The sequence below is a fragment of the Chelonia mydas genome, chromosome 16, assembly GCF_015237465.2.
Source record: "Chelonia mydas isolate rCheMyd1 chromosome 16, rCheMyd1.pri.v2, whole genome shotgun sequence".
Classification (NCBI taxonomy): domain Eukaryota; kingdom Metazoa; phylum Chordata; order Testudines; family Cheloniidae; genus Chelonia; species Chelonia mydas.
Genome location: NC_057857.1, coordinates 2,323,524 through 2,348,162, shown reverse-complemented (window position 1 = coordinate 2,348,162; position 24,639 = coordinate 2,323,524). Strand labels below are relative to the sequence as shown.

The 24,639-nt window shown below is 44.3% G+C and overlaps 1 protein-coding gene across 5 annotated transcripts in view; it reads right to left on the bottom strand.

Moving 5' to 3' along the window:
- RABL6 (RAB, member RAS oncogene family like 6) overlaps positions 1 to 24,639 on the bottom strand; it is a 99,960-nt gene that overhangs the window by 44,729 nt on the left and 30,592 nt on the right. For 4 of the 5 annotated variants that reach the window (XM_027829875.3, XM_043530130.1, XM_037879458.2 and 1 more), the window contains 5 exons: positions 19,037 to 19,084; positions 10,513 to 10,565; positions 8,534 to 8,625; positions 5,656 to 5,796; positions 4,153 to 4,258 (listed from right to left, as the gene is read on the bottom strand). In XM_027829875.3, the coding sequence (XP_027685676.2) occupies positions 4,153 to 4,258; positions 5,656 to 5,796; positions 8,534 to 8,625; positions 10,513 to 10,565; positions 19,037 to 19,084 (440 nt within the window). The remainder of the gene's footprint in view (positions 1 to 4,152; positions 4,259 to 5,655; positions 5,797 to 8,533; positions 8,626 to 10,512; positions 10,566 to 19,036; positions 19,085 to 24,639) is intronic. The other variant, XM_037879460.2, reaches the window with a different exon arrangement.

The window sequence follows — 24,639 nt, the reverse complement described above, 5'->3', positions numbered from 1 at the left end:
ATGTAGGCCTCTTGGGGAGTCTGACGCAACAAGCTACACAGATTTACGATGACACTAAGAGCCAGGACATTCCATGTCTGGAGTGGCACCATCCACGTCTCCCACAGGCTAGGGACCAAGAGGTGCAGGAAGTGGCCATCTATGCCCGAGCACAAACATGTCCCGATTATTACTTTTATAATGGCAGTACCCCTTTCCATGAGGGCCCACTTGTGCCAGGGACTGTAGATATACAATTCCTACCCCAACGAGCTTACAGTCAACTTGAAGCATGAGAAAAGGGAGAGGGAGAAAGATGTCCCAAGTTTGACCCTGAACTGTGAAGTCTTTTTTTAATAATTCCCTAACCCTCAATGTTCCTTCAAGTTGTCTGCTATGAGAACGAACTTGAGGTTTATTTTTAGTAATCCATGGGCTATATTTTTACTTCACATATTAGAACAGGGGTGAGGAATGTTGCATCATTCAGTGCAGGGAAATCTCTAATAGCCTCAAATGCAAGTGAGAAAAACTAGCGTGTAGTCCACAGACCACAATCCTAGTGAGAAGGCAAACATTTTTTGAACAGAGTGATATTTGGTCAGCCAGCACACATGCTGTTGTTGCACACAGACACATACTAAACCGTGTTGTTGACTTTTGGAGCTAACAGTCAGTCATGTGTAGACTTAAAAAAAAAAATCAAACTCAGTGTTCTACAGAACAAGCCAAGCAATTAGTCCACCCTAGAATTTTTCAATCTAAACCTCAAACTTATTTTAACACTAAATTACTCATTAGAACTGAGTTAACTGAGCTCTAGATAATGCTTTGACTGAATGCCACCTTCAGTGCTCCAGTGGAAAAGGCAATTAGATGAACTGTCTATGCACAGAATAGTCTCTTTACACGGACTGTTCTGAAGGGATGGCTGAACCTCTGACAGTCACACACCAACGGTGCCCAGGAAAGGCCTGTCAGGAATACCTGGTTGACTGAACTGCTTTCTGGAATTAATCAGTCCAGCTCATGGCAGGCAGCTGATAAATAAGTGAGGAGACTGGGCTGCTGGAGGGGACTTGCTTTATATTCAGAGTATGAGTTTCATCCTCCGCTCTCTTGTTGCAAGATTCATGAGTAAGATGAAGATAGGGAAGCGTAATTTAAAACTAAGCCACACCACCACACACCAGACAGGAAGGAGAACACTGGCCCTGTGAGAGAGCAACCTGGGATCTCAGATACAATTAACTAACCCACCAAGAGCTGTAGGATGTTATGTTTAGGTACATGAAGAGACCAGTCACTATCAGGCAGAATGGCTGACTAAACAGTATTTGCCTTTTGCACCGGAGAGATTTCCTCTCCTTTACCCTTACTTTGTAAGGCAGAGAATGGGCAGTTAGTTTTTTGTTTTTTCTGGAGACTGAGTCACTATGAAAGCAAGAACAGCATCACTGTGGGCTAGGTCTAGTGCACTCATCACACACTGTTCTCCAACATGTTGCACTTCCTCTCTATAGTGAGCCCCAAAGGGTCCACTCTTACTCCCACTGAATCCAATAGCAAGATTCTCATTAGTACAGCAGGAGAAGGCAGAGGCCTGGAGTGACTGAGCCACATAAGTTAGTGGTTTGTTTCCCAAGAGACCTGGTTACAAATACAGGTGACATAGGAAACACTCATTCTGTGGTTTCTGAGCTTTGGGACAGGAAGCGCTGCATTCAAAACCCTGCATATGTTTATGAGAGGTGGCTGGAGAGCATGTCAGTGGCCTGACAGATTCTGACAAGCACGCAGAAACAAATTCTGGGCCGAGGGAAGTGAAATTCCAAGTACCTTTGTAACGTGGCATCAACTGGAGTCTGTCCACCTTAGCCTTTTAATGATAGGGAGAGGTCAAAGCTCATCAGCTGCAGGCTTTCAGTGCAGGAGGCAAACATATCTGCATGCATTTTTATCTAACAATGATGTCAGTGTGTATGCCAATCAAAGTCCTGCCTCTGGCCCTTGTGCTTAGTTGTGTCCCACTATCGCAGTACAACATGATTATTTTTATACTACAAATTACATCACATATTATACAAGGTAGAAAGTTCAATATTTCATTTCACTTTAAGTTAAAATACCACTCAAAGATCTAAATTCAAACATCTTTCTTAATCATGCTTGCTTCGTGGGTGTAGGAATATTAGCAGAAGCCTGTTCTAGATAAGCTAATGGCCCTTGAGGCATTTCTGCAGGTTTTTTATGTTGCACATTCATGTCTTCTAGAACCTGCTGCCAGTGACGCAGTTTACCCAAATGCTTCTGAATTAGTGACAGAGCAGGCTCCTGCTTGAATCCTCTCCCACCCTCAATGTGAACCTAACAGCTCAAGCAAAGAGTCTAGAGTAGCTGGTTAAACAGTAACCTCTTCACACATTAACTCTGGATTTGCGTTTCAGGTATTGCTGCAGCCAGCTGCACCCAGCACCACAGTCCGTGAACTGTACTGGATGGCATCTCTAGTGAACAGAAGAGACTTGGAATGCAAGTAGGTCATCTCAAGCACATCACCCATCTGAGCAATGGCCACTCAATCTTAGCACCACAGGGACTCTAACTAAATCACATTCTTTGAGTTTCCATGTAAACAGACATTAATTACCTCTTGATTCAGTTCAGTTATTTTATTATACTGCATTGTTTAAAGATTATTAAGCAGCCTTATTTGCTTCAATTCTCAGTTACATAAATCATGTACATCAAGTTTGTTTTTTCTCAGCATATGTAAATGAAAGGTCCCTTAAGATCCCCTCTCACTAAAGGTGCTAAAGCACAGAAAGCTATGAAAAACTTGAGCACTTTCTGGTAATGCCTCCATTTAAGACAATCATTCCACATATTGACAGGAGAGAGTATCATTATGAACTGTGATCAGAAGCCCAGTGAGTCTGGCAGAAAGCCCGAGCTGGCTCTCCTCAGGTAGATATGGAACAAGGGGAGACCTGTAAGAGTGCATCTCCAGCAGTAATGTGGGAACAGGTTATTCTGCGTGGTTTTCGGCAGGATGGCACTTTATTGTAGAAACTGAGGCTGCAAACCCCAAATATCTGTACCACCAGACTGTAGCTTTAGGGATTTTGACATTCTCTACTGAGAGCAGAGATGAGTGCAAGTGTCAGATTTATACAGTTTCTCCTTGGAGAATTTGCTATCTAGCTGGATTTCACTGTGTTTTTATACCAAGGTCTCTCTTTCTTTGCTGTGTTTGCTTTACGGAGTACTGAATGGATGACAGACATTAACTGAGCTTTAATCAGTCTGGACTAGCATTTGAGCTATGTTTGTTCTTCTAGATACACACACACACACAAAATGTATTTTTTAAAGTTAATTTAGTGCTGATGAAAGATACTAGAGCGTGATCTGAAGTCCTCTGACCATGGAGAGGGTACAGCAGTGGCAGTGCCACCAGACCACACGCTTCCCCTCACTATGCCAGCAGGACCAGTCCCTGTGGGGTACAAGGTATTTCAGCCACCATGGCCCATTCAGTCCTTGCCTCTCTGATGAGACTGCCAACAGGGGGAGAGATTTCCAAGATGCAGGTACCTGTCCAAAGGAACCAGACAGACCGCTGAACAACCATGTCAGAGTCAAGATCTGTGGCTGCCACCAAAGGGGGCTTAATTTCAATTGAAAATCAGGACACACAACTTTTCACACATCCCATAAGCCATTCAGTTCACTGATGGATATTTTCTTAATGGAGTTTTAATTAATTGGCCACATTTAAGAAAAGTTTGTGTATTAACAAAAATACACGTGCGTAACAGTTTAGATACCATTTTGACTTGTTGGCCTATTAACACTGCAATGTACAGATTTATTCCTGCACATCCTGTACATTGCACGGTACAGACCCTTGGAACCTTTATACATTGATAAGGATATGCTTAGGTAGGTAATGAAGAGCACGCACTTCACCAGCAGTGACACATTGCAGTTATGGGAAACAAAATGCCCAGTCACTTTTGTTAACAACACTCTCCTGAAAGCAATAATCTGTCTAGATTCCTTTAACAACTGAAAAGCAGGTCATCAGAAGAAAAGGATCCCCACATTAGTTCCTGTGGAAAGGGTAGTTCTCCCCACCCACTCTGCACCATGTAAATCCCGGACTCTTACCTGCAGCTGCAAGAATGGGATGTTGAAGAATTTGTGCAGGTACTTGAGGCCAAAACTGTTCTTCATGGAAGATTCAGCATAGCGAAAATAAGATGAGCCAGGAGGTCTGTTCCAAATCAGATGAGCAGAGGAAAGAAAATTACACAGAGACCAACTGACTACATACACAGCAGAGGCACGTGCTGACTTCTATACCATGAGCAATCCTCATCTCCCAGGAAAATCTTCAACCCCAAGACTTAGGCTGACAATTCACCCTGCTAGGGGGCTCATTATTTTGTTTACAGCTCATAAGGAGCCAAATTAACTCTTTACCCCTTTAGAAGGCTGGAGGGGAAAGGCTTGAGTGCAGCTGTTGTGCTATAGTGTCATGCAACCGACAGGCCAAACTGCTCTGCTGGGACGCTGGGCCAATGGCTTACTGAACAAGTATTTCACAGCTGTACAAGTGCATTTCTTACAGTGCATTTTTATTTCTAATACCATAAACAGACCTAAATGAAGCTATTAAAAACCTCGGCACTGGGCATGAAAGTTACATTAGTTCACCTTGGATAACGGTATGTATAATATGAATAGAGGTGGCTATAAAAGAACTAGTACAAAGCCACTCTTTGTGATGGATTCCATTTCTACATGTCTGATGTAGGCATAAGTGAGTGAGAGACTTTACAAGAAAACCTGTTACACAAAAAAGCTTTTGTAAAAACCCTCAGAAGGAGAAAGGCACGATGAGGTGGATTGATTGATTGCTGCCGAACAAGGGCAATATCTATAATGAAAGAAAAGGAGTACTTGTGGCACCTTAGGCACTGCTTTTCTTTTTACGGATACAGACTAACACGGCTGCTACTCTGAAACCTATAATGAAAGAGAGCCTCGTGGCCAGATTCAAAGAAATGCCAGAGTAGAGGCTTGGCAGGCAGTTGGGAGAACACAGCCTGGAAGTGATCAGGATCTGTAGTCTTGCAATGGGGATGCTCAATCTCTAGGGTGTGGGAGAGAGGGAGAAAAAGCTAGTGGCACTGTGCTGGTTTCAGAGCATGGATGCTCATAGAACAGTTGAGTAGGGGGAAGTAATATGCAAAATCTTTCAGCAAGAAAAAAAAAAAAAAAAAAAAAAAAAAAAAAGACAGCCCAAAAGGAAGGGCTGAAGTACAATTCCATTTGGATAGAGCAGTTCTGAAAGGCCTGCACCACAGGGACTCTCACTGCTATTCACTGACTCTGTGAACTGAGAATCACCCCCTCAGTGCAGGCCTTTTAGGTTCGGTAGGAACACCATAGAGCGAGAAGAAAGCCCAGTATAAAGGGACAATATAAAGGGATATCAAACCCAACAGGATGAGAAGGGGTTTGGATGATCAGGGAAGGGAGCAATTCAATGGCTCACACATGTCTGGAAGATAACAGCAATGCTGTTAACTGGGGCTGGATTGCATGGAAAAGAAGTGGAGGCGTGCTGCTCTCCCAGAAAGCCAGTATGGTGCCAGCCCTGTTTACCTGTTCAGATTATCAATGAACTCCCGCATGTCATCTGGCAGAATGACCCTGTGCTCTCCCATATCACGGTAATTCCCAAGCACACACACTGGAACATGGGTGGGCACTTTAGGAAGCTCCCTCAATATGTAGTTAAATGTCCTTTACCAAATAAAAGGCGAAACAAATAATTAGTGTGAGCACACTTGATGGGTTAGTTGAACTCTCAGCAATATTACATTTACAGCTTACATGCACACAATGGAAACTAGCATACATAGTCAGAAAAGTTGCAAAGCAAACAGAAAAATTCAAAGTACAAATCTCACATGTGAGTTTCCTCTGAGGCCCACCTACAGACAACACAGACACATTCTGAGTTAATACTGTTATTTCACAGAGAACAGCCCAACTACCTCAGTCCTGTACCTTGAGCAGGGACCCATATAAAATATTCTAGAAGGCTACACTCTGCACTGTTGTGTGAGGATAGGGAGAATATTCTCCTCACCCCAGCTGGTGATTGGGATTATGCCCTTTTTGCTCTTGTTGTCATCAAAGATAGTGTAAGTTACTCCTGGGGGAATTCTGTGCCACTGTGCACAGGAAGGAAACATGTCCCCACTGCAGATTTCTTTGCTTCCCTGCAGAAAGTGACAGGGAAGTTGTGCCAGAGTAGGGGTGGGGCTGGGAATGCCCATGGATGTAGTTTGGAGGGGTGTTGCCCCCAAAACAGAGGCAAGGTGTGGGGGGGCACACGGAGTCATGTGCCTCTGCCCCCCCGCCCTCAAATTCTGTGGGCGCAGAGGTACCTGGATGCTGCCTCGAGTCCCAGTGCCAGTTGCGCTTGCCTTCTGTGTGCTGGGATCCATCCTGTACAATAGTGAGCGCCCGTGGTGGGGCAGGTCGAGGGGGGTGGGGGTGGGCGTGGGCGTGGTAAGGCTGGAGGAAAAAGGCAATGGGAAAGGAAGGGGGTTGAGATATGGGAGAAGGTGGGGAAAGGGGCGGTTGTGGGGTGGGCGGATGGGATGGTGGGGCGGGAGTCCAGCATGCGGCATCCCCTCTGCAGCAGCTGCAGTTGGGGCTCCCCCACTAAGTAGGTACATTGAACCCCCCACCCAGTGAACCCCCCTGCCCCTGCATCACCCCGATGAGCCCCCCAGACACCGACCCCACTGAGCCCCAACCAGCTGCACCTGCACCCCCACCCGACCTCCCTCACATCCAGACCCCCATGCTGAGCCCCAACCTCCTTCACCTGGACTGCTCTGCACAGTCCCATTGCCCCTGCACCTGGAACCCCCCAATGAGCCCCTGTACATTCAGATCCCCCACTGAGCCGCTCACACCCAGACTGCCCCACACAGAACCCTCTTCCCCACACTAAGCCCCTCTACACTTGGATCCTGCTAGGCTGAGCCTGCATGCCCTGATGCAGAGGGGCAGGACCCCAGGGTGTTTCTGGGGCAGGCTTGGCCCTTACACTGTGTCACAGTCAGGTGCAGCTTCACCGCGGAGTCCCTGTTCGGGGGGCCTGGGGGGGGGCGGGGGGCTGCAGGATGATCTCTCACCTCAGTGCAACCAATGGCCTACGCTCCTCACTGCTAGGCTGAAGCCTCCACATTTATTTACTGACAAATAAAATCTGCAAAGTTTTAAAATATTGTGCTCAGAATTTTTAATTTTTTGGTGCAGAATGCCCTCAGGAATAGGAAGTGCAATTCTTATACATAGAATCAGCAAGTTTGCTAAGCTATTTGCCTTTACAATTCTGTGTGGTAGTGAGTTCCACAGGTTATATGCTACATATAGAAATATTTCCTTTGATCCACTTCAGGTTTATCATTTTAACTGAGAGCCCTCCTTGTCTTGTGCTAAGGAATTTGTGTTCAAGTATCCCTGTCTTGCAGACATATAAGCCAGTACACGCTGTACCGATACAGAGTGGCTGAAGTTGCATGATCTATATCCCAGTGTCTAGACAGGCTGATCTATTATACTGATGAGTAAGATAGCTTTAGCGCCTGTCTATTTATTTTGAAGTGCTGGAGTGCAGAAGTCTGCCAAGAACTCTAATGAAATTAAAGAGCATACCAAACAACACTGCATCGGGTGGTGAGGCCTACAGAAGAGAGTTCCAGCAATGGGTAACCCTCTCCCATTAGGGTTTCATGTATTACTGCCCATAGGGGTTCATGACACCTTTTCACGCAAAGAACAGCAATTCTCCCTTGTAAGCTGAAGGCACAAGTTGTAGCTTGGGCCAATCAATGTCCCCGACACACTAGGACTACTCTATTTGTTTTCCTCTTCCCCAGTTCCTGCCACCCCTGCACTCTCACTTTCACCTTCCCTTCCCATCCCCGCTTCCATGTTTCCTCTCCCTTAGCAGAGGGGATAAAAAAGAGCCCAACAAATGAAGCCCCAAACTGTGTCCACAGAGCACTTACAAACCCACATTTCCCTATTCCCCTCGGGCTCTCTTCCCTGTTCCCCACTGTTTGTGATTTTCACCTCTCCCATTAAATATTATACCTACACTTGAGACTGGAAGCTCTTTGGAGCAGGGACTTTGTCATCTACCTTTGGAGGTGCTCAACACACTCTGGGTGCTGGATAAGTAACTTCTGCAAAAGGCATTTTCTAATTGTTTCCCCTCAGCCTGCTGCACAGTGGGAATTACAGATCAGTGGACATGGAGGGAGACAGCTAGTTTAGAACAGATTAAGTTGTGTTTTACAGGGGAATAGATTAAAAACAGGCAAAATTATTTTAGGTGCCAGGAACCTGTTTCAGCTCATTGGACCTTTATGTGTCTAGAAATCACAGGATCTAAAGATCATTTGTTTTGATTAAACAAGTGAGACTCAAGCTGCATGTATCACTGCTCCTCTCTTACCACTGCTTGGTGATGTCGAACATCATCACTACTCCATTGCAGTTTTTATACACATCAAGAAACTCCGCATCCAGAGCCATCTCTGACTCTGCCTGGAAACAGAAAGAAACACAAACCGTAAATACTCCAGCTCTTACAGCTTCAGACTTCTAAGAAAAACAAATCGGTATCAAGAAGAGTACCAAGGTTTCCAATGGGAGCATTTCCACAAAAAAGAGCACCACTGGATTTTACCCCTCCACTTGAACAAGGCTTCTCAAATAGTTCACTGCTTACACCGCCTGAGTGAGCAGGATCTGAGAGTTGCCAGTGTTCTGTGAAAAGCTAAGTGTTCGATTTAAGAGAGCAGGAGTATTTTAGCACTTGCAATCTCATTCTCCTCTCGAGCCCATCACCTTAGATCCCCTCTTGACAAGCTGATTCCATAGACAGCTACAGGATACAATAGGCCAGTAGTTCTCAAGCTTTTGTACTGGTGACCCCTTTCATATAGCAAGCCTTTGAGTGTGACCCCCCCCTTATAAATTAAAAACACTTTTTAATATATTTAACACCATTATAAATGCTGGATGCAAAGCGGGCTTTGGGGTGGAGGCTGACAGCTTGCGACCCCACCATGTAATAACCTCACGACCCCCTGAGGGGTCCTGACCCCCCAGTTTGAGAACCCCTGCAATAGGCAAAACATGTCTAGAGTAAAGCAACTCCCTTTCTTTGTTCCTTTCCAAACTTGAACGTTTGGTGTGCTATGCACTGCTGATCTGCACAGCCAGAGAGTGTCTTCTGCTGCACCCTTCCCCAGCCCTGTAATGATACTGGCACTTTCTAGCAGCAATATTGATTGTTAACAATAGTACACTTGGCCGCATTAAGATTGTTTTCAAAATTCAGTATTTGCAGTCCTAATTGCAAATTTGCAGGGTCCCATTACAATCTTGTACCTGCAGCAGGGCTACGTCTTAATGTGAAATTACCCTCCATTCTAATGGCACAGCAGCAGTATGATTTGCTTTCATACATAGCTTCACACTGGGAAAGTGGGCTTCGAACTTATGACTGGGCATGTCATGGCCAGAGAAACACCTGAATCAAAGGGAGTCTCTTTATCTATGTGCTAGCAGGGAAGTCACTAGATTGGAAACGAATTAATCCTTTCTGTACACCAACCATATTGGCCCACTGATTTCAATAGAATGGTTACAGAGCACAAAGTGGGATACTTCTCATTCACTGGGCCCTGCAGGGAACCATCACATGACCAAGAGCAACGAAGCACTTCAAGAATTAAAAGAGATTAAGTGAGCAGAGACTTCAAACCACCCTTTCCTGAAAGGGGAGCACAATGGGATTTTTGTGAAAGAAGCTCTGTAAGTGCATCTGGGGTCAAAACGCTGTCTGGGGAGGCAGGCGTCACATGTTCTGACTTCACATGTATACATGTCGTGCACAACAGCAATGCTGCTGTCGAGAGGCATACGCTCCCTTCAGTTTGCTCCCATCATAATATCTGGCAGTAATACTCCCCTTTCCACCTACACATTTCAAAACACTTTTAAAAAGGTGAGTGATCGCTTTCCCCATTGTACAGCTGATCAGCTAAGGCATCGCGCTAAGTGATTTGCCTCAGATCACACAGTGAGTCAATAACGAACCCTGAAAAGGAACCTTGGTCTCCCTGTTCTGGTTCTATCTCCCTTTTGTCATCATAACCCAACAGATACAATGCCCTAGAGGGAACAGGGGAGGGTGGAAACTGTGCCAGAATTGCTGCAGTGGGTCAGACTCTCCGTGCAATGCCCTGGGGCAGCCTAGCGCCTCAGCCTGGGAGCAAGTTCCGGCTGACGTGTCAGCCGGATCACCCTGAACGCAGATATGAGTGCGAGCTACATCTGAACTTTGACATAAGAGATTGCATGTTGTCAGCTGTCAATCACTTAACAAGAACAGGGAGACACATTTGCATCTCAAAGGTGGCTCACCTCCTGAGGGTCGTTCTCCAGTTTCAAACCATCTCCACGTTTTTTGCATTTTCCTTAGAAAGGAGAGAGTTATGGAAGAAACATTAAATTAGACAGAGCATTCCCCAGTTGACATTTGACCTTGGTGTCACCCAGAGATTTGTGGATTTTCAGACTAAGCCAGATCTGGGAACTGAACTCTACAATGCCTGGTAAGACGCTATTAACTCTAGTCTCTCTGGCTGGTGCAATGGTCATCAAGAGTTAGGTCAACCCAGCTACGTGGCTTGGGGGTGTGAAAAATCCATCTCCAAGCAACGTAGTTAAGCCAACCGAACCCCCAGTGTAGACAGCATTAAGTCAAGGGGAGAATTCTTCTGTTGACCTAGCTACCACCTCTTGGGGAGGTGGATTGACTAGTGACAGGAAAACCCTCCCCATTGCTGTAGTGAGTGTCTACACTGAGGCACTAAGCTGCACACCTGCAGCATTTCTAGTGAAGACATAGCCTCAGTAGACTATGCGTGTTTGATGATAATTTCTCAGTGGCAGGTCTGTCCTTGGACAGGATAAAGTGTTTTGCATCCTACATTTAAAGCAGACCCACTTCTTTCTATAAGCTTGATAGAGGGGGAGTCAGCCGGCCTTGAGGGGAAATACTATCAAGTCTGTTTAACATGAAGGTTAATAGAAGGAAAGCCTACTGCAGCCCTCCTGGCAAACAACCAGAAACGAATGAAAGAACACCACCTGGGGCCTGCTCTCTGTAAAGAAAGAAAAGAGGCTCTGACTGTTCCACCTTTTGTTCCTGCTAGCACTGGAGAAGCACAGTGCAACAATACCTGACAACTGAATTGCACAATATAGCCAACTGCAAAAAGGCAAACATTTCAGGATGCAACCTTCCCAGGAAAGATTATGAGAGCTCAGTGCTGTTGCATAAACCTGAAGCAAACAGTATTATGAATGCTTTAAATGTGCTTTTAGAGAATCCATTAGGTGCTTTGGTTTGAACTGCTGTAAGTGAATTTAACAACCAATATGATTAGGGGCAAATGGGACAAACTCCTGAGGAAAGACAAAAAAGCTAAAAACCATGCAGCTTATCTAAACCCTAAAGGATGATTGTGGTGGGGAGAGGGGGAAAAGAGAAACACCCCACAAGTATATGAAGGGAAGGCCAGGAAGAGGCTGCACAAAGGGAATCTTATGGCAATTTATAAGATGCACCAATCCAAAGAAGCACGCACAATAAATTTAAGTGAAAGGGCAGGAAAAGTTTAACAATAAGGCCTGGTCTACACTACAGAGTTAAGTTGACACAGGGACAGCCCCGTGGCTGTGGTGGGGTGGAAGGGTGGCTGCAGCGGTGAGCCCCATGGCAGCAGGTAGGGGTGGGGGGTTGCAATGGTGAGCCCCGTGGGGGGGGGGGGGGGGGGGCTGGGAAGAGACGACCTGCAGCGGTGAGCTCTGAGGTGGGGCTGACAGCCCCCACATTGCTCCACTTAAGTTGTTGCAACCATTCCTGGTGACAACACGCATCATCTGCAGAAGGAGGGTAACGCAGACGTGAAAAACCACAGTAATTACTGTGGTGGCTGTACGTTGACCTAACTTGGGTAGATATAATTCTTTAATGTAGACAAGACCTAAGATCTATTGGGCTGTGGAATCATCTCACAAGAGAAGGGAAGACAGCACTCAACACATTTCAGAATTCAACTGGACAAAAAACTAGAAAATGTACTACCAAAAACCAGTCCTCCAGTACATTGGCCAAAGGCTAATCTAGATGAGCCAAACAGTCTTCTTACTGAGGAAGGTCACAGAAGTTAGAGTACTGCTAAAATACAATTTTTGCATACAAAAAACAACCCTCAGCCTCTTTCTGTCTTGGATAACATACAAACATCCTTACAGGGATTCACCCCTTTTCACCTGCTCAATATTCACTTTAAAAAAAGCTGTTAAAACTGTTGCATGTATCCTGAGAGGAATGTGAACATTAGGGCTTGTCTACACATGGACACTATTGCAAAACTAGCCAGCGTGTGAATTTAAAACACAAAAGCTATTCTATACTGACTCCCAGGGTGGACACTCTTATGCTGCACTAAGACTGCTTTTGCGTGGTTGAGCTTAATCCTGCTATTCTAGGTATTTCCCCATGTAGAAAAGCCCTTACAGGCACTCTCATAAACCAGGAAATGCTCAGTTAAGAAACTGCTTCATATACCTTAACTCTGCCCCATAGGCATGACAGCACCTTGCTGTATTGTTCTTTTGGGAGTGGGGAACATATGCCTCAACTGCAGGAATCAAATGGCATGGAGTCCTCCAATGCAGTGTTAGTGTCTTTAGTCGCAACTGTGCGGCTCAAAACTAAGTGGCAGGTTTATGTATCCAATGTGACGCAAAAGCAATTAGCTCCCATATTAAAGCTGCTATGCAGGCCATGTTAAGGGTCCCACAGGACTGTATTTAAAGGAGTCATTTGGCATTGTGAGGTGTACTGAGAGAAGGGCATTTTTTGCTCGGGATAGAGACGATATTGTGATGTTCCTAGCTCCCACTGCCCAAAGGTTAAACCAGCATTACCCCAACATTTGAAAGCTGAAGCCTCCTTCAAGAAAATTAAACTAAATCAATTAAACTAAAATCAACCTCACCATGGGCTGTTAAAGATTACCCAGAATTTTAATTAAAGGAAATTAAATTGTATTTTAAAATGTGTCCTTAAAATTTTTAGGAATATTGTACATTCATACAGGATGTTAAGAAATGTTTGAATGTGTGATTTTAAACTGAAATAGAACATTGCTGTGCAAGATTACCGTCATATTCCTTAACGAGTTTAAAAAAAACTTGTAACTAAGTAGCAACATTCAATTTTTTCATTAACAAAACACCTCACTCCCCTGGGTCCTTGGGCTTGGCTGCTCTGTGGGGTTTGGATGCCTTGCTGGGGTTGGCACCTTTTAGACTAGGGGAAAGAATAAGTGGTATCTTCCAAGCCCTCCTACTCATGTCATCAAAATGAATGGTCACTCAGAGTAGATTGTGGAGAGCTTTATATTATGATCCTTCCTCTCCTTTCTTTGATTATTTCATTGCTCTGAAAAGAATGTAAGCGGACATTTAAAGTATCACTATGGGCACCCGATCTAGCACACATTAGAACGTATGGTGTGGCTCACCCCTCAGAGCTATTGTTTCAGTTTCTTTGCAAATTCCAGCTGCCTTGGTTAAGCTTTTTCCTCTACAATCACAACAGCTAGAGACAAATGAAAGCTGAGGTGCTAGAGAAGAACTGATAATTTATCTATGTTCAAGTTAAAAAAACAAACAAACAACCTTTAGTGAACTGACTGCCAGTTAACTCAAGTTCACTAACATGTTCTTGTAAATCACAAACACGTGGGGTGTTCAGACTAGCATGGACAAGCGAGTTTGCCTTTTTATCTCAAATTAGCTATCGTTTAACTCAAATTAAAAATTCTAGTGTACACAACTCTGAGAACCCTGTAACCATCCCTCCCCACTCCTCCAGGGGGTGCAGCCCATACTTTGCAAAACACTGGCTTAACACAGCTGTTCACAATTTGTTTAGAGTCAGACGAACTGAAATACATCATGGATTAAATACCACAGTTAGTACTAGTGAGTTCACTTATCACATTATTTTACAGATACTGATTTTGTTTTAGAAATTAAAAGAGCAGCAAACCTAGAAAGTGTTCTTCTGAATTAACTTTGCCCCCAACTAAAACCTCTCCAATGCATTATCGAGGATCTACAACCTACCCTGAATGACGACCCATCACTCTCACAGATCTTGGGAGACAGGCCAGTCCTTGCTTACAGACAGCCCCCCAACCCGAAGCAAATACTCACCAGCAACCACACACTACACAACAGAACCACTAACCCAGGAACCTATCCTTGCAACAAAGCCCGTTGCCAACTGTCCCCTGAATAGATATGTGGGCACACCATCATAGGGCCTAATCACATCAGCCACACTATCAGAGGCTCGTTCACCTGCACATCTACCAATGTGATATATGCCATCATGTGCCAGCAGTGCCCCTCTGCCATGTACATTGGTCAAACTGGACAGTCTCTACGTAAAAGAATAAATGGACACAAATCAGATGTCAAGAATTGTAACATTCATAAACCAGTCGGAGAACACTTCAATCTCTCTGGTCACTCGATTTCTGACCACAAAGTGACTATCCTTCAACAAAAAAAAGTTAAAAACAGACTCCAAGGAGAGACTGCTGAATTAGAATTAATTTGCAAATTGCATACAATTAACTTAGGCTTGAATAGAGACTGGGAGTGGTTGAGTCATTATACTAAGTGAAACTATTTCCCCTTGTTTATTCCTCCCCCCCCCCACTGTTCCTCAGATGTTCTTGTTAACTCCTGGAAATGTGCTGGAAATGGTCCACCTTGATTATCACTTTAAAAGGTTTTCTCTCCCCTACCCCACTCTCCTGCTGGTAATAGCTCATCTTAAGTGATCACTCTCCTTACAATGTATATTTTTTCATGGTCTGTGTGTATATAAAATCTCCTCACTGTACTTTCCACTTTATGCATCCGATGAAGTGAGCCGTAGCTCACGAAAGCTTATGCTCAAATAAATTGGTTAGTCTCTAAGGTGCCACAAGTCCTCCTTTTCTTTTTGCGAATACAGACTAACACGGCTGCTACTCTGAAACCTTTGTTCCAGATGTTCATGACCAAAAAGGGTTAATGGAATTATAGAACTGCAGAATCTGACACTGAAATCCCTTACTGCAATCTATAGATCAGTCTATCTTCAACAGAACCTATTCTGACAGTTTGAATGCTCCTGCTACTCATTTCTGTTGAGTAAAAAGAGCCTTTGATGCCAGCCCCACAGCAAAGAAATGAAATGCTTTTATAACCATTTTATTTTCAGTGTTTAATCCATCTGAAAAATACAGAATGAATGCTTGTAAAATATGCTTTTTTGGCAGATGTGGATGTAAAACAAATCGTGACAGCAGGAAATGTGTTTAACCTTTTCCTTGTTGAGGTCAAGGACAAAATAGAGCACATCAAGGACAATAAATGCTCTCCTCAGAGGATTTAAACATGATAGTGCTTCGCCTGTGAAATCAGAACAAAGGAAGCCAGCAGCTTAGGATTTCTTCCATGAAATAGTCTGGCCCATCCTAAACTCTTCAGCAGGTTTACTAGAAAATATTAATCCATAAATGTTCACACTCAAAATGGCACTCCCCATGATAAGCAGTCCTTACGGAATTCCAGTATTCGACAACTGAAATAATTTCTGTTGCTAATGACTGGTTACAAAAGAGTTAACCCAAAACAACGGGGGTATGGTTATTCATTGGAAAGCTTCAGACAGGCAGCAGAATGGTGGTCAGCCACGCTTCCCAGCTAGTAGATATCAAGAAATTAATGTTAGCTTTAAAAAAAAGTTCGGAGCACTTTCTGAACAATGGAACAACAACTTCAAAATGCCATATTCAGAGTGTACGAGTTGGTGGCATTTTCAAAGGCAGTTTTGTAAACGCAGCACACTGCACAACTCTAAGTATACACATTACACAGGGTCCTCTAGGAGAGGGTAAAGCAAGGATCAGATCCCATCAGCATTCAACTGCAACAGCACTGGAGGCTTTGCTAAGAAATGGCTACGGTCTAGACTAGTGTCACTCTCACCCAAAGCATCATGCAGGAGGATTTTTTGGCCTGAGTGCACATGAAGAAAAATTAAATGAGATCATATTAAAGGATGAAACAGTGAGATATGAACAATTCCTTAATGCCTAGTTTGCATTTTTGCTTGAGGTGCGTTTATCACAGAATTGCACTACTGTCAGAGTTGGACTGCATTACGCTGCACTAACTAAGCACATAAACCTGTAACTACCTAAAAAACTTGGGTTTGTTTATTCCATAAACAGGGATTCTAACAATGACATTTTCCCCTTTAAACTTCAGGTACACTCCACCACCGGAAGTGAGTGTGACTGAACTGGTATTAACTTCTGCAAATGCCAGGTCTGTCTTAGCCTGTTTTGCCACCAAGATGACAAATCTTTGGAGTTTAAAGTGCAGCTCTGCTCTGAGAAGTAACTCAGAAATAAAATAAAATACTGGCATCACAGGATCACAAGGTCACAGTAGAATCATAGAATATCAGGGTTGGAAGGGACCTCAGGAGGTCATCTAGTCCAACCCCCTGCTCAAAGCAGGACCGATCCCCAATTAAATCATCCCAGCCAGGGCTTTGTCAAGCCTGACCTTAAAAACTTCTAAGGAAGGAGATTCCACCACCTCCCTAGGTAACGAACGCACTCCCGTGTTTCACCACCCTCCTAGTGAAAAAGTTTTTCCTAATATCCAACCTAAATCTTCCCCAATGCAACTTGAGACCATTACTCCTTGTTCTGTCATCCACTACCACTGAGAATAGTCTAGATGCATCCTCTTTGGAACCCCCTTTCAGGTAGTTGAAAGCAGCTATCAAATCCCCCCTCATTCTTCTCTTCTGTAGACTAAACAATTCCCAGTTCCCTCAGCCTCTCCTCAGAAGTCACGTGTTCCAGTCCCCTAATCATTTTTGTTGCCCTCCACTGGACTCTCTCCAGTTTTTCCACATCCTTCTTGTGGTATGGAGCACAAAACTGGACACAGTACTCCAGATGAGGCCTCACCAGTGTCGAATAGAGGGGAATGATCACATCCCTCGATCTGCTGGCAATGCCCCTACTTATACATCCCAAAATGCCATTGGCCTTCTTGGCAACAAGGGCACACTGTTGACTCATATCCAGCTTCTCATCCACTGTAACCCCTAGGTTCTTTTCTACAGAACTGCTGCCGAGCCATTCGGTCCCTAGTCTATAGCGGTGCATTGGATTCTTCCGTCCTAAGTGCAGGACTCTGCACTTTTCCTTGTTGAACCTCATCAGATTTCTTTTGGCCCAATCCTCCAAATTGTCTAGGGCCCTCTGTATCCTATCCCTACCCTCCAGCGTATCTACCTCCCCTCCCAGTTTTAGTGTCATCTGCAACCTTGCTGAGGGTGCAATCCACACCATCCTCCAGATCATTAATGAAGTTATTGAACAAAACCGGCCCCAGGACCGAGCCTTGGGGCACTCCGCTTGATACTGGCTGCCAACTAGACATGGAGCCATTGATCATTACCCGTTGAGCCTGACAATCTAGCAATTACTAGATTCACAGTCAGTCAATTACTTCCCTATAGACAAATCTGGTATGAAGTAAAAAAAAGATGGACCTCCTGGATGCCAGCCCTGCATGCTTAGAGTAACTTCTGAAAGTCAAGCTGGGGTCTGGCTCGCACTTCACCAGTAATCCTGATTCAACTGAGCTCTAATAAAGATTAAATTTAAAGCGCACGTGAGTGGCACACTTCTGTACACTTTGAGATAAAAGAGAGTGCTCCTGGGATTTAATTCATGGTTCTGTTGAGGGTACGGAAGCCAGAACAAATTCCAGCTGAGTCTCCCAAGGCTCTAAGGGTTCTGCAGGAATGGAAAAACAGGGGTAAGACGATAAAAATGTAAATTTTCATCACTAGTCACCAGATCTGATCCAGATCACAAAGGATTACATAAAGGGCAGATCTGCAGAGTAAGGGGGTGCTATATTTACAAAGTCACTTTTCTAACCATTACTGCACTTTTAAAAGGATATATGTCTAAGTCATTTTTCCAAATCAAACGCAACTTCAGTTCATGCAAAAGAATGTGCTGCTATAAATGGAATTCATATGTAACTCTTTTCTGTCAACAGCTTCCGACTGTGTGTTTGGTACAGCTTTTGTCTTCCTAAGAACTAGAAATACAGTTCTCTTTCTGATATGCTATCATGTTTTAAAAGCTACATTTTGTCATCACATGTAAATACTCAGCTCCCAAAGACTTTGTTCAAAAATGTATATATTTTAAAACACATGCTGGTTTTTTCCTCAGTAGGCATGTTATACAAATGGTTTAGATTAGTGCACAGAAAATGCAATGCTTTAAGCGGATCTAAGTAATTCACTTTAAACAAAAAAAAACCCCCACACTATTTTGCACAGTGAAACTATCCTTCTAACAAGATTATTCCTTCAAAAAGACAGTTCAATGGGTACTACTATAAACAGCATGAACTAGTGGCCTAACAAGGGAGAGGAAATGAAGTTTACCAAACATACTAGGAATCAGATCATTTGGTCCATTTTTGAATGAATGGAGCCAACTTCGTGAGAAGTTCAGACTTCTTGCAACTGCTTCTAAATTCTTTGTTCACCCTGAAGTTAAGATGGCAAATCTGAGCCACCTGAGCCCCTCTGGTAATGAGGGAGAATTCCCAGCCCTGCAAGGTTACTTCAGGAAATTAACACAAACATTTCTATCAAAGAAAGGAAAGCAAATAGTTTCTAAATTTCACATAAAAATTCTTCTAATTTAAGTTTTAAAAAAAGGAACTAAGTAGCATTAGAAAGGAAACAGTAAGTCTTTACCTTTGTCAACTACGTCCCAGACTTCAACCTTTACGATATCATCAGTGGCTAGAAGTGGAATAAGGACAAAACTTTAGAAGGGAGGATTTGGAAAAAAACAAAACAAAACACTAACCCAAAGCAAATAGGTTACAAAGCTAAAAGAAAGAAACAGAATATCTAAGTGCAAATAAAAAACCCTTAAAAACCCCACAGCATTCCCTCTCTGATGTACTTCCACTGCTGCTCTCTTTAAAGAGCTCCTTGAAAATTCCTGGTAATAGATGAGAGATTTATAGACAATTTTTTAAATTAAGTTGCAAATTTGGAACACATTACTTCATGAGCGCATCAAAACCCCATTTGGATTCTTTTTTGTATCATACAGAGAGCTGCCACCCTCTTTTTTTAAGACTAGAAGTTAATTAAATGCTGAGAACAAAGATCTTTATGACAGAAAACTTCAGAGTAGAGGTATTCTAAGGAGATCAACTTTACTAATATTTTTAAAACCCTCACACAAATGCACCAAACAGGAATTGAAACATATCAAACAAGTCACACACACAAAGTCTGTTTCTGTGCGAATTCCAAGTCATATTAGCTTACTCTGACAAAAAAATAATATTTTTACTCCTGAAAGCACTACAGAGCCAACAGCTATAGGAGAGTAAACTGGATTTGTCTGACTCAGATTTATTAACTAAGTTCCAACTGCAGAAACTTTATTACTAATGATGCATGAGCCAGAAACAGCTCAGCTTCATAGTGCAGGGTAAGTTTCAGAGTAACAGCCGTGTTAGTCTGTATTCGCAGAAAGAAAAAGGAGTAACTTGTGGCACCTTAGAGACTAACCAATTTATTTGAGCATAAGCTTTCGTGAGCTACAGCTCACTTCATTGGTTAGTCTCTAAGGTGCCACAAGTACTCCTTTTTTTAGTGCAGGGTAAGCAGTTGCAGTTAGAAAGCCATACTTTTGATCAGTCTGAGTAAGTGATCTGATACCATAAGTAACACAGACCCCCACAATGCCTTTGTTAAAGAGTTTCTCTTCAGAGAAGTGCCACACTAGGGACTGAAACAACAATTTATACTGGCAACACCTACAAGTACACAGCAACTGAGCAACGATTGAGCAATTGAGCACAGTGGCCCAAGTAATAAAAAAAATATTCCCCTATCACACTGATTAAATTTAACCAACTATGACTTTCAATCCAGGAAACCATGCACTGTTGGTTTAGCTAACAAGTGTGAAAATCCTGTAAAAAGAGTAACCAGTACAAATAGAAAAGGTTTCTTTGAACTTATGCATGATTGCCCATATAGTGATTGCCCGTCTAGCCCAATATAGTGCCCATATTTAAAAAAGTGAAGAACGAACCCGGGGAACTACAGACCAGTCAGCCTCACTTCAGTCCCCGGCAAAAACATGGAGCAGGTCCTCAAGGAATCCATTTTGAAGCACTTGGAGGATAGGAAGGTGATCAGGAACAGTCAACATGGATTCACCAAGGGCAAGTCATGCCTGGCCAACCTGATTGCCTTCTATGAGGAGATAACTGGCTCTGTGTCATAGCATATCAGGGTTGGAAGGGACCTCAGGAGGTCATCTAGTCCAACCCCCTGCTCAAAGCAGGACCGATCCCCAATTAAATCATCCCAGCCAGGGCTTTGTCAAGCCTGACCTTAAAAACTTCTAAGGAAGGAGATTCCACCACCTCCCTAGGTAACGCATTCCAGTGTTTCACCACCCTCCTAGTGAAAAAGATTTTCCTAATATCCATCCTAAATCTTCCCCAATGCAACTTGAGAACATTACTCCTTGTTCTGTCATCTGCTACCACTGAGAACAGTCTAGAGCCATCCTGTTTGGAACCCCCTTTCAGGTAGTTGAAAGCAGCTATCAAATCCCCCCTCATTCTTCTCTTCCGTAGACTAAATATCCCCAGTTCCCTCAGCCTCTCCTCAGAGGTCATGTGTTCCAGTCCCCTAATCATTTTTGTTGCCCTCCGCTGGACTCTCTCCAATTTTTCCACATCCTTCTTGTAGTGTGGGGCCCAAAACTGGACACAGTACTCCAGATGAGGCCTCACCAGTGTCGAATAGACGGGAATGCTCACGTCCCTCGATCTGCTGGCAATGCCCCTACTTATACAGCCCAAAATGCTATTGGCTTTCTTGGCTACAAGGGCACACTGTTGACTCATATCCAGTTTCTCGTCCACTGTAACCCCTAGGTCCTTCTCTGCAGAACTGCTGCCGAGCCATTCGGTCCCTAGTCTGTAGCGGTGCATTGGATTCTTCTGTCCTAAGTGCAGGACTCTGCACTTGTCCTTGTTGAACCTCATCAGATTTCTTTTGGCCCAATCTTCCAATTTGTCTAGGGCCCTCTGTAACCTATCCCTACACTCCAGCGTATCTACCTCTCCTCCCAGTTTAGTGTCATCTGCAAACTTGCTGAGGGTGCAATCCACACCCTCCTCCAGATCATTTATGAAGATATTGAACAAAACCGGCCCCAGGACCGACCCTTGGGCCACTCCACTTGATACTGGCTGCCAACTAGACATGGAGCCATTGATCACTACCCGTTGAGCCCGACAATGTAGCCAGTTTTCCATCCACCTTATAGTCCATTCATCAAGCCCATACTTCTTTAACTTGCTGGCAAGAATACTGTGGGAGACCATGTCAAAAGCTTTGCTAAAGTCAAGGAACAACATGTCCACCGCTTTCCCTTCATCCACAGAGCCAGTTATCTCATCATAGAAGGCAATTAGATTAGTCAGGGATGACCATCCCTTGGTGAATCCATGCTGACTGTTTCTGATCACTTTCCTCTCCTCTAAGTGCTTCAGAATTGATTCCTTGAGGACCTGCTCCATGATTTTTCCAGGGACTGAGGTGAGGCTGACTGGCCTGTAGTTCCCAGGATCCTCCTTCTTCCCTTTTTTAAAGATGGGCACGACATTAGCCTTTTTCCAGTTGCCCGGGACTTCCCCCGATTGCCACAAGTTTTCAGAGATAATGGCTAACGGCTCTGCAATCACATCCGCCAACTCCTTTAGCACTCTCGGATGCAGTGCATCCGGCCCCATGGACTTGTGCTCGTCCAGCTTTTCTAAATAGTCCCAAACCACTTCTTTCTCCACAGAGGGCTGGTCACCTTCTCCCCATCCTGTTCTGCCCAGTGCAGGAGTCTGGGAGCTGACCTTGTTTGTGAAGACAGAGGCAAAAAAAGCATTGAGTACATTAGCTTTTTCCACATCCTCTGTCACTAGGTTGCCTCCCTCATTCAGTAAGGGGCCCACACTATCCTTGACTTTCTTCTTGTTGCTAACATACCTGAAGAAACCCTTCTTGTTACTCTTAACATCTCTTGCTAGCTGAAACTCCAGGTGTGATTTGGCCTTCCTGATTTCACTCCTGCATGCCCAAGCAATATTTTTATACTCTTCCCTGGTCATTTGTCCAATCTTCCACTTCTTGTAAGCTTCTTTTTTGTGTTTAAGATAAGCAAGGATTTCACTGTTAAGCCAAGCTGGTCGCCTACCATATTTACTATTCTTTCTACACATCGGGATGGCTTGTCCCTGTAACCTCAATAAGGATTCTTGAAAATACAGCCAGCTCTCCTGGACTCCTTTCCCCCTTATGTTATTCCCCCAGGGGATCCTGTCCATCAATTCCCTGAGGGAGTCAAAGTCTGCTTTTCTGAAGTCCAGGGTCCATATTCTGCTGCTCTACTTTCTTCCTTGTGTCAGGATCCTGAACTTGACTATCTCATGGTCACTGCCTCCCAGGTTCCCATCCACTTTTGCTTCCTCTACTAATTCTTCCCGGTTTGTGAGCAGCAGGTCAAGAAGAGCTCTGCCCCTAGTTGGTTCCTCCAGCACTTGCACCAGGCAATTGTCCCCTACACTTTCCAAAAACTTCCTGGATTGTCTGTGCACCACTGTATTGCTCTCCCAGCAGATATCAGGGTGATTGAAGTCTCCCATGAGAACCAGGGCCTGCGATCTAGTAGCTTCTGCGAGTTGCCGGAAGAAAGTCTCGTCCACCTCATCCCCCTGGTCCGGTGGTCTATAGCAGACTCCCACCACGACATCACCCTTGTTGCTCACACTTCTAAACTTAATCCAGAGACACTCAGGTTTTTCTGCAGTTTCATACTTGAGCTCTGAGCAGTCATACTGCTCCCTTACATACAGTGCAACTCCCCCCACCTTTTCTGTCCTGCCTGTCCTTCCTGAACAGCTTATATCCATCCATGACAGTACTCCAGTCATGTGAGTTATCCCACCAAGTCTGTTATTCCAATCAGAATTCCTTGACTTTGCCAGGACTTCCAGTTCTCCCTGCTTGTTTCCCAGGTTTCGTGCATTTGTGTATAGGCACTTGAGATAACTCGCTGATCGCCCCTCTTTCTCAGTATGAGGCAGGAGCCCTTCCCTCTCACGCGCTCCTGCTTCCTCCCGGTATCCCACTTCCCTACTTACCTCAGGGCTTTAGTCTCCTGTGGATGTGATATATCTTGACTTTAGCAAAGCTTTTGAAACAGTCTCCCACGGTATTCCTGCCAGCAAATTAAAGTATAGATTGGATGAATGGACTGTAAGGTGAATAGAAAGCTGGCTAGGTTGTTGGGCTCAACCGGTAGTGATCAATAGCTTGATGTTTAGTTGGCAGCTGGTATCAAGCGGAGTACCCCAGGGGTCGGTCCTGGGGCCGGTTTTGTTCAACATCTTTATTAATGATCTGGATGATGGGATGAATTGCACCCTCAGCAAGTTTGCAGATGACACTAAGCTGAGGGGAGAGGTAGATATACTGGAGGGTAGGGATAGGGTCCAGAGTGACCTAGACAAATTGGAGAATTGGGCCAAAAGAAATCTGATGAGGTTCAACAAGGACAAGTGCAGAGTCCTGCACTTAGGAAGGAAGAATCCCATGCCCCGCTACAGGCTGGGGATAAACTGGCTAAGCGGCAGTTCTGCAGAAAAGGACCTGGGGATTACAGTGGATGAGAAGCTGGATATGGAGTCAACAGCATGCCCTTGTTGCCAAGACTACTAATGGTATATTGGGCTGCATTTGTAGGAGCACTGCCAGCAGATTGAGGGAAGTAATTATTCCCCTCTATTAGGCACTGGTGAGGCCTCATCTGGAGTACTGTGTCCAGTTTTGGGGCCCCCACTACAGAAAGGATGTGGACAAATTGGAGAGAGTTCAGCGGAGGGCAACGAAAGTGATTAGGGGGCTGGGGCACATGATTTATAAGGAGAGGTTGAAGGAAGTGCGGTTATTTAGTCTGCAGAAGAGAAGAGTGAGGGGGGGATTTGATAGCAGCCTTCAACTACCTGAAGAGGGGTTCCAAAGAGGATGGAGCTAGGCTGTTCTCAGTGGTAGCATATGACAGAACAAGGAGTAATGGTCTCAAGTTGCAGTGGGAGAGATCTAGGTTGGATATTAGGAAACACTATTTCACTAGGAGGGTGGTGAAGCACTGAAATGGGTTACCTAGGGAGGTGATGGAATCTCCTTCCTTTGAAGTTTTTAAGGCCGGGCTTGACAAAGCTCTGGCTGGGATGATTTAGTTGGGGATTGGTCCTGCTTTGAGC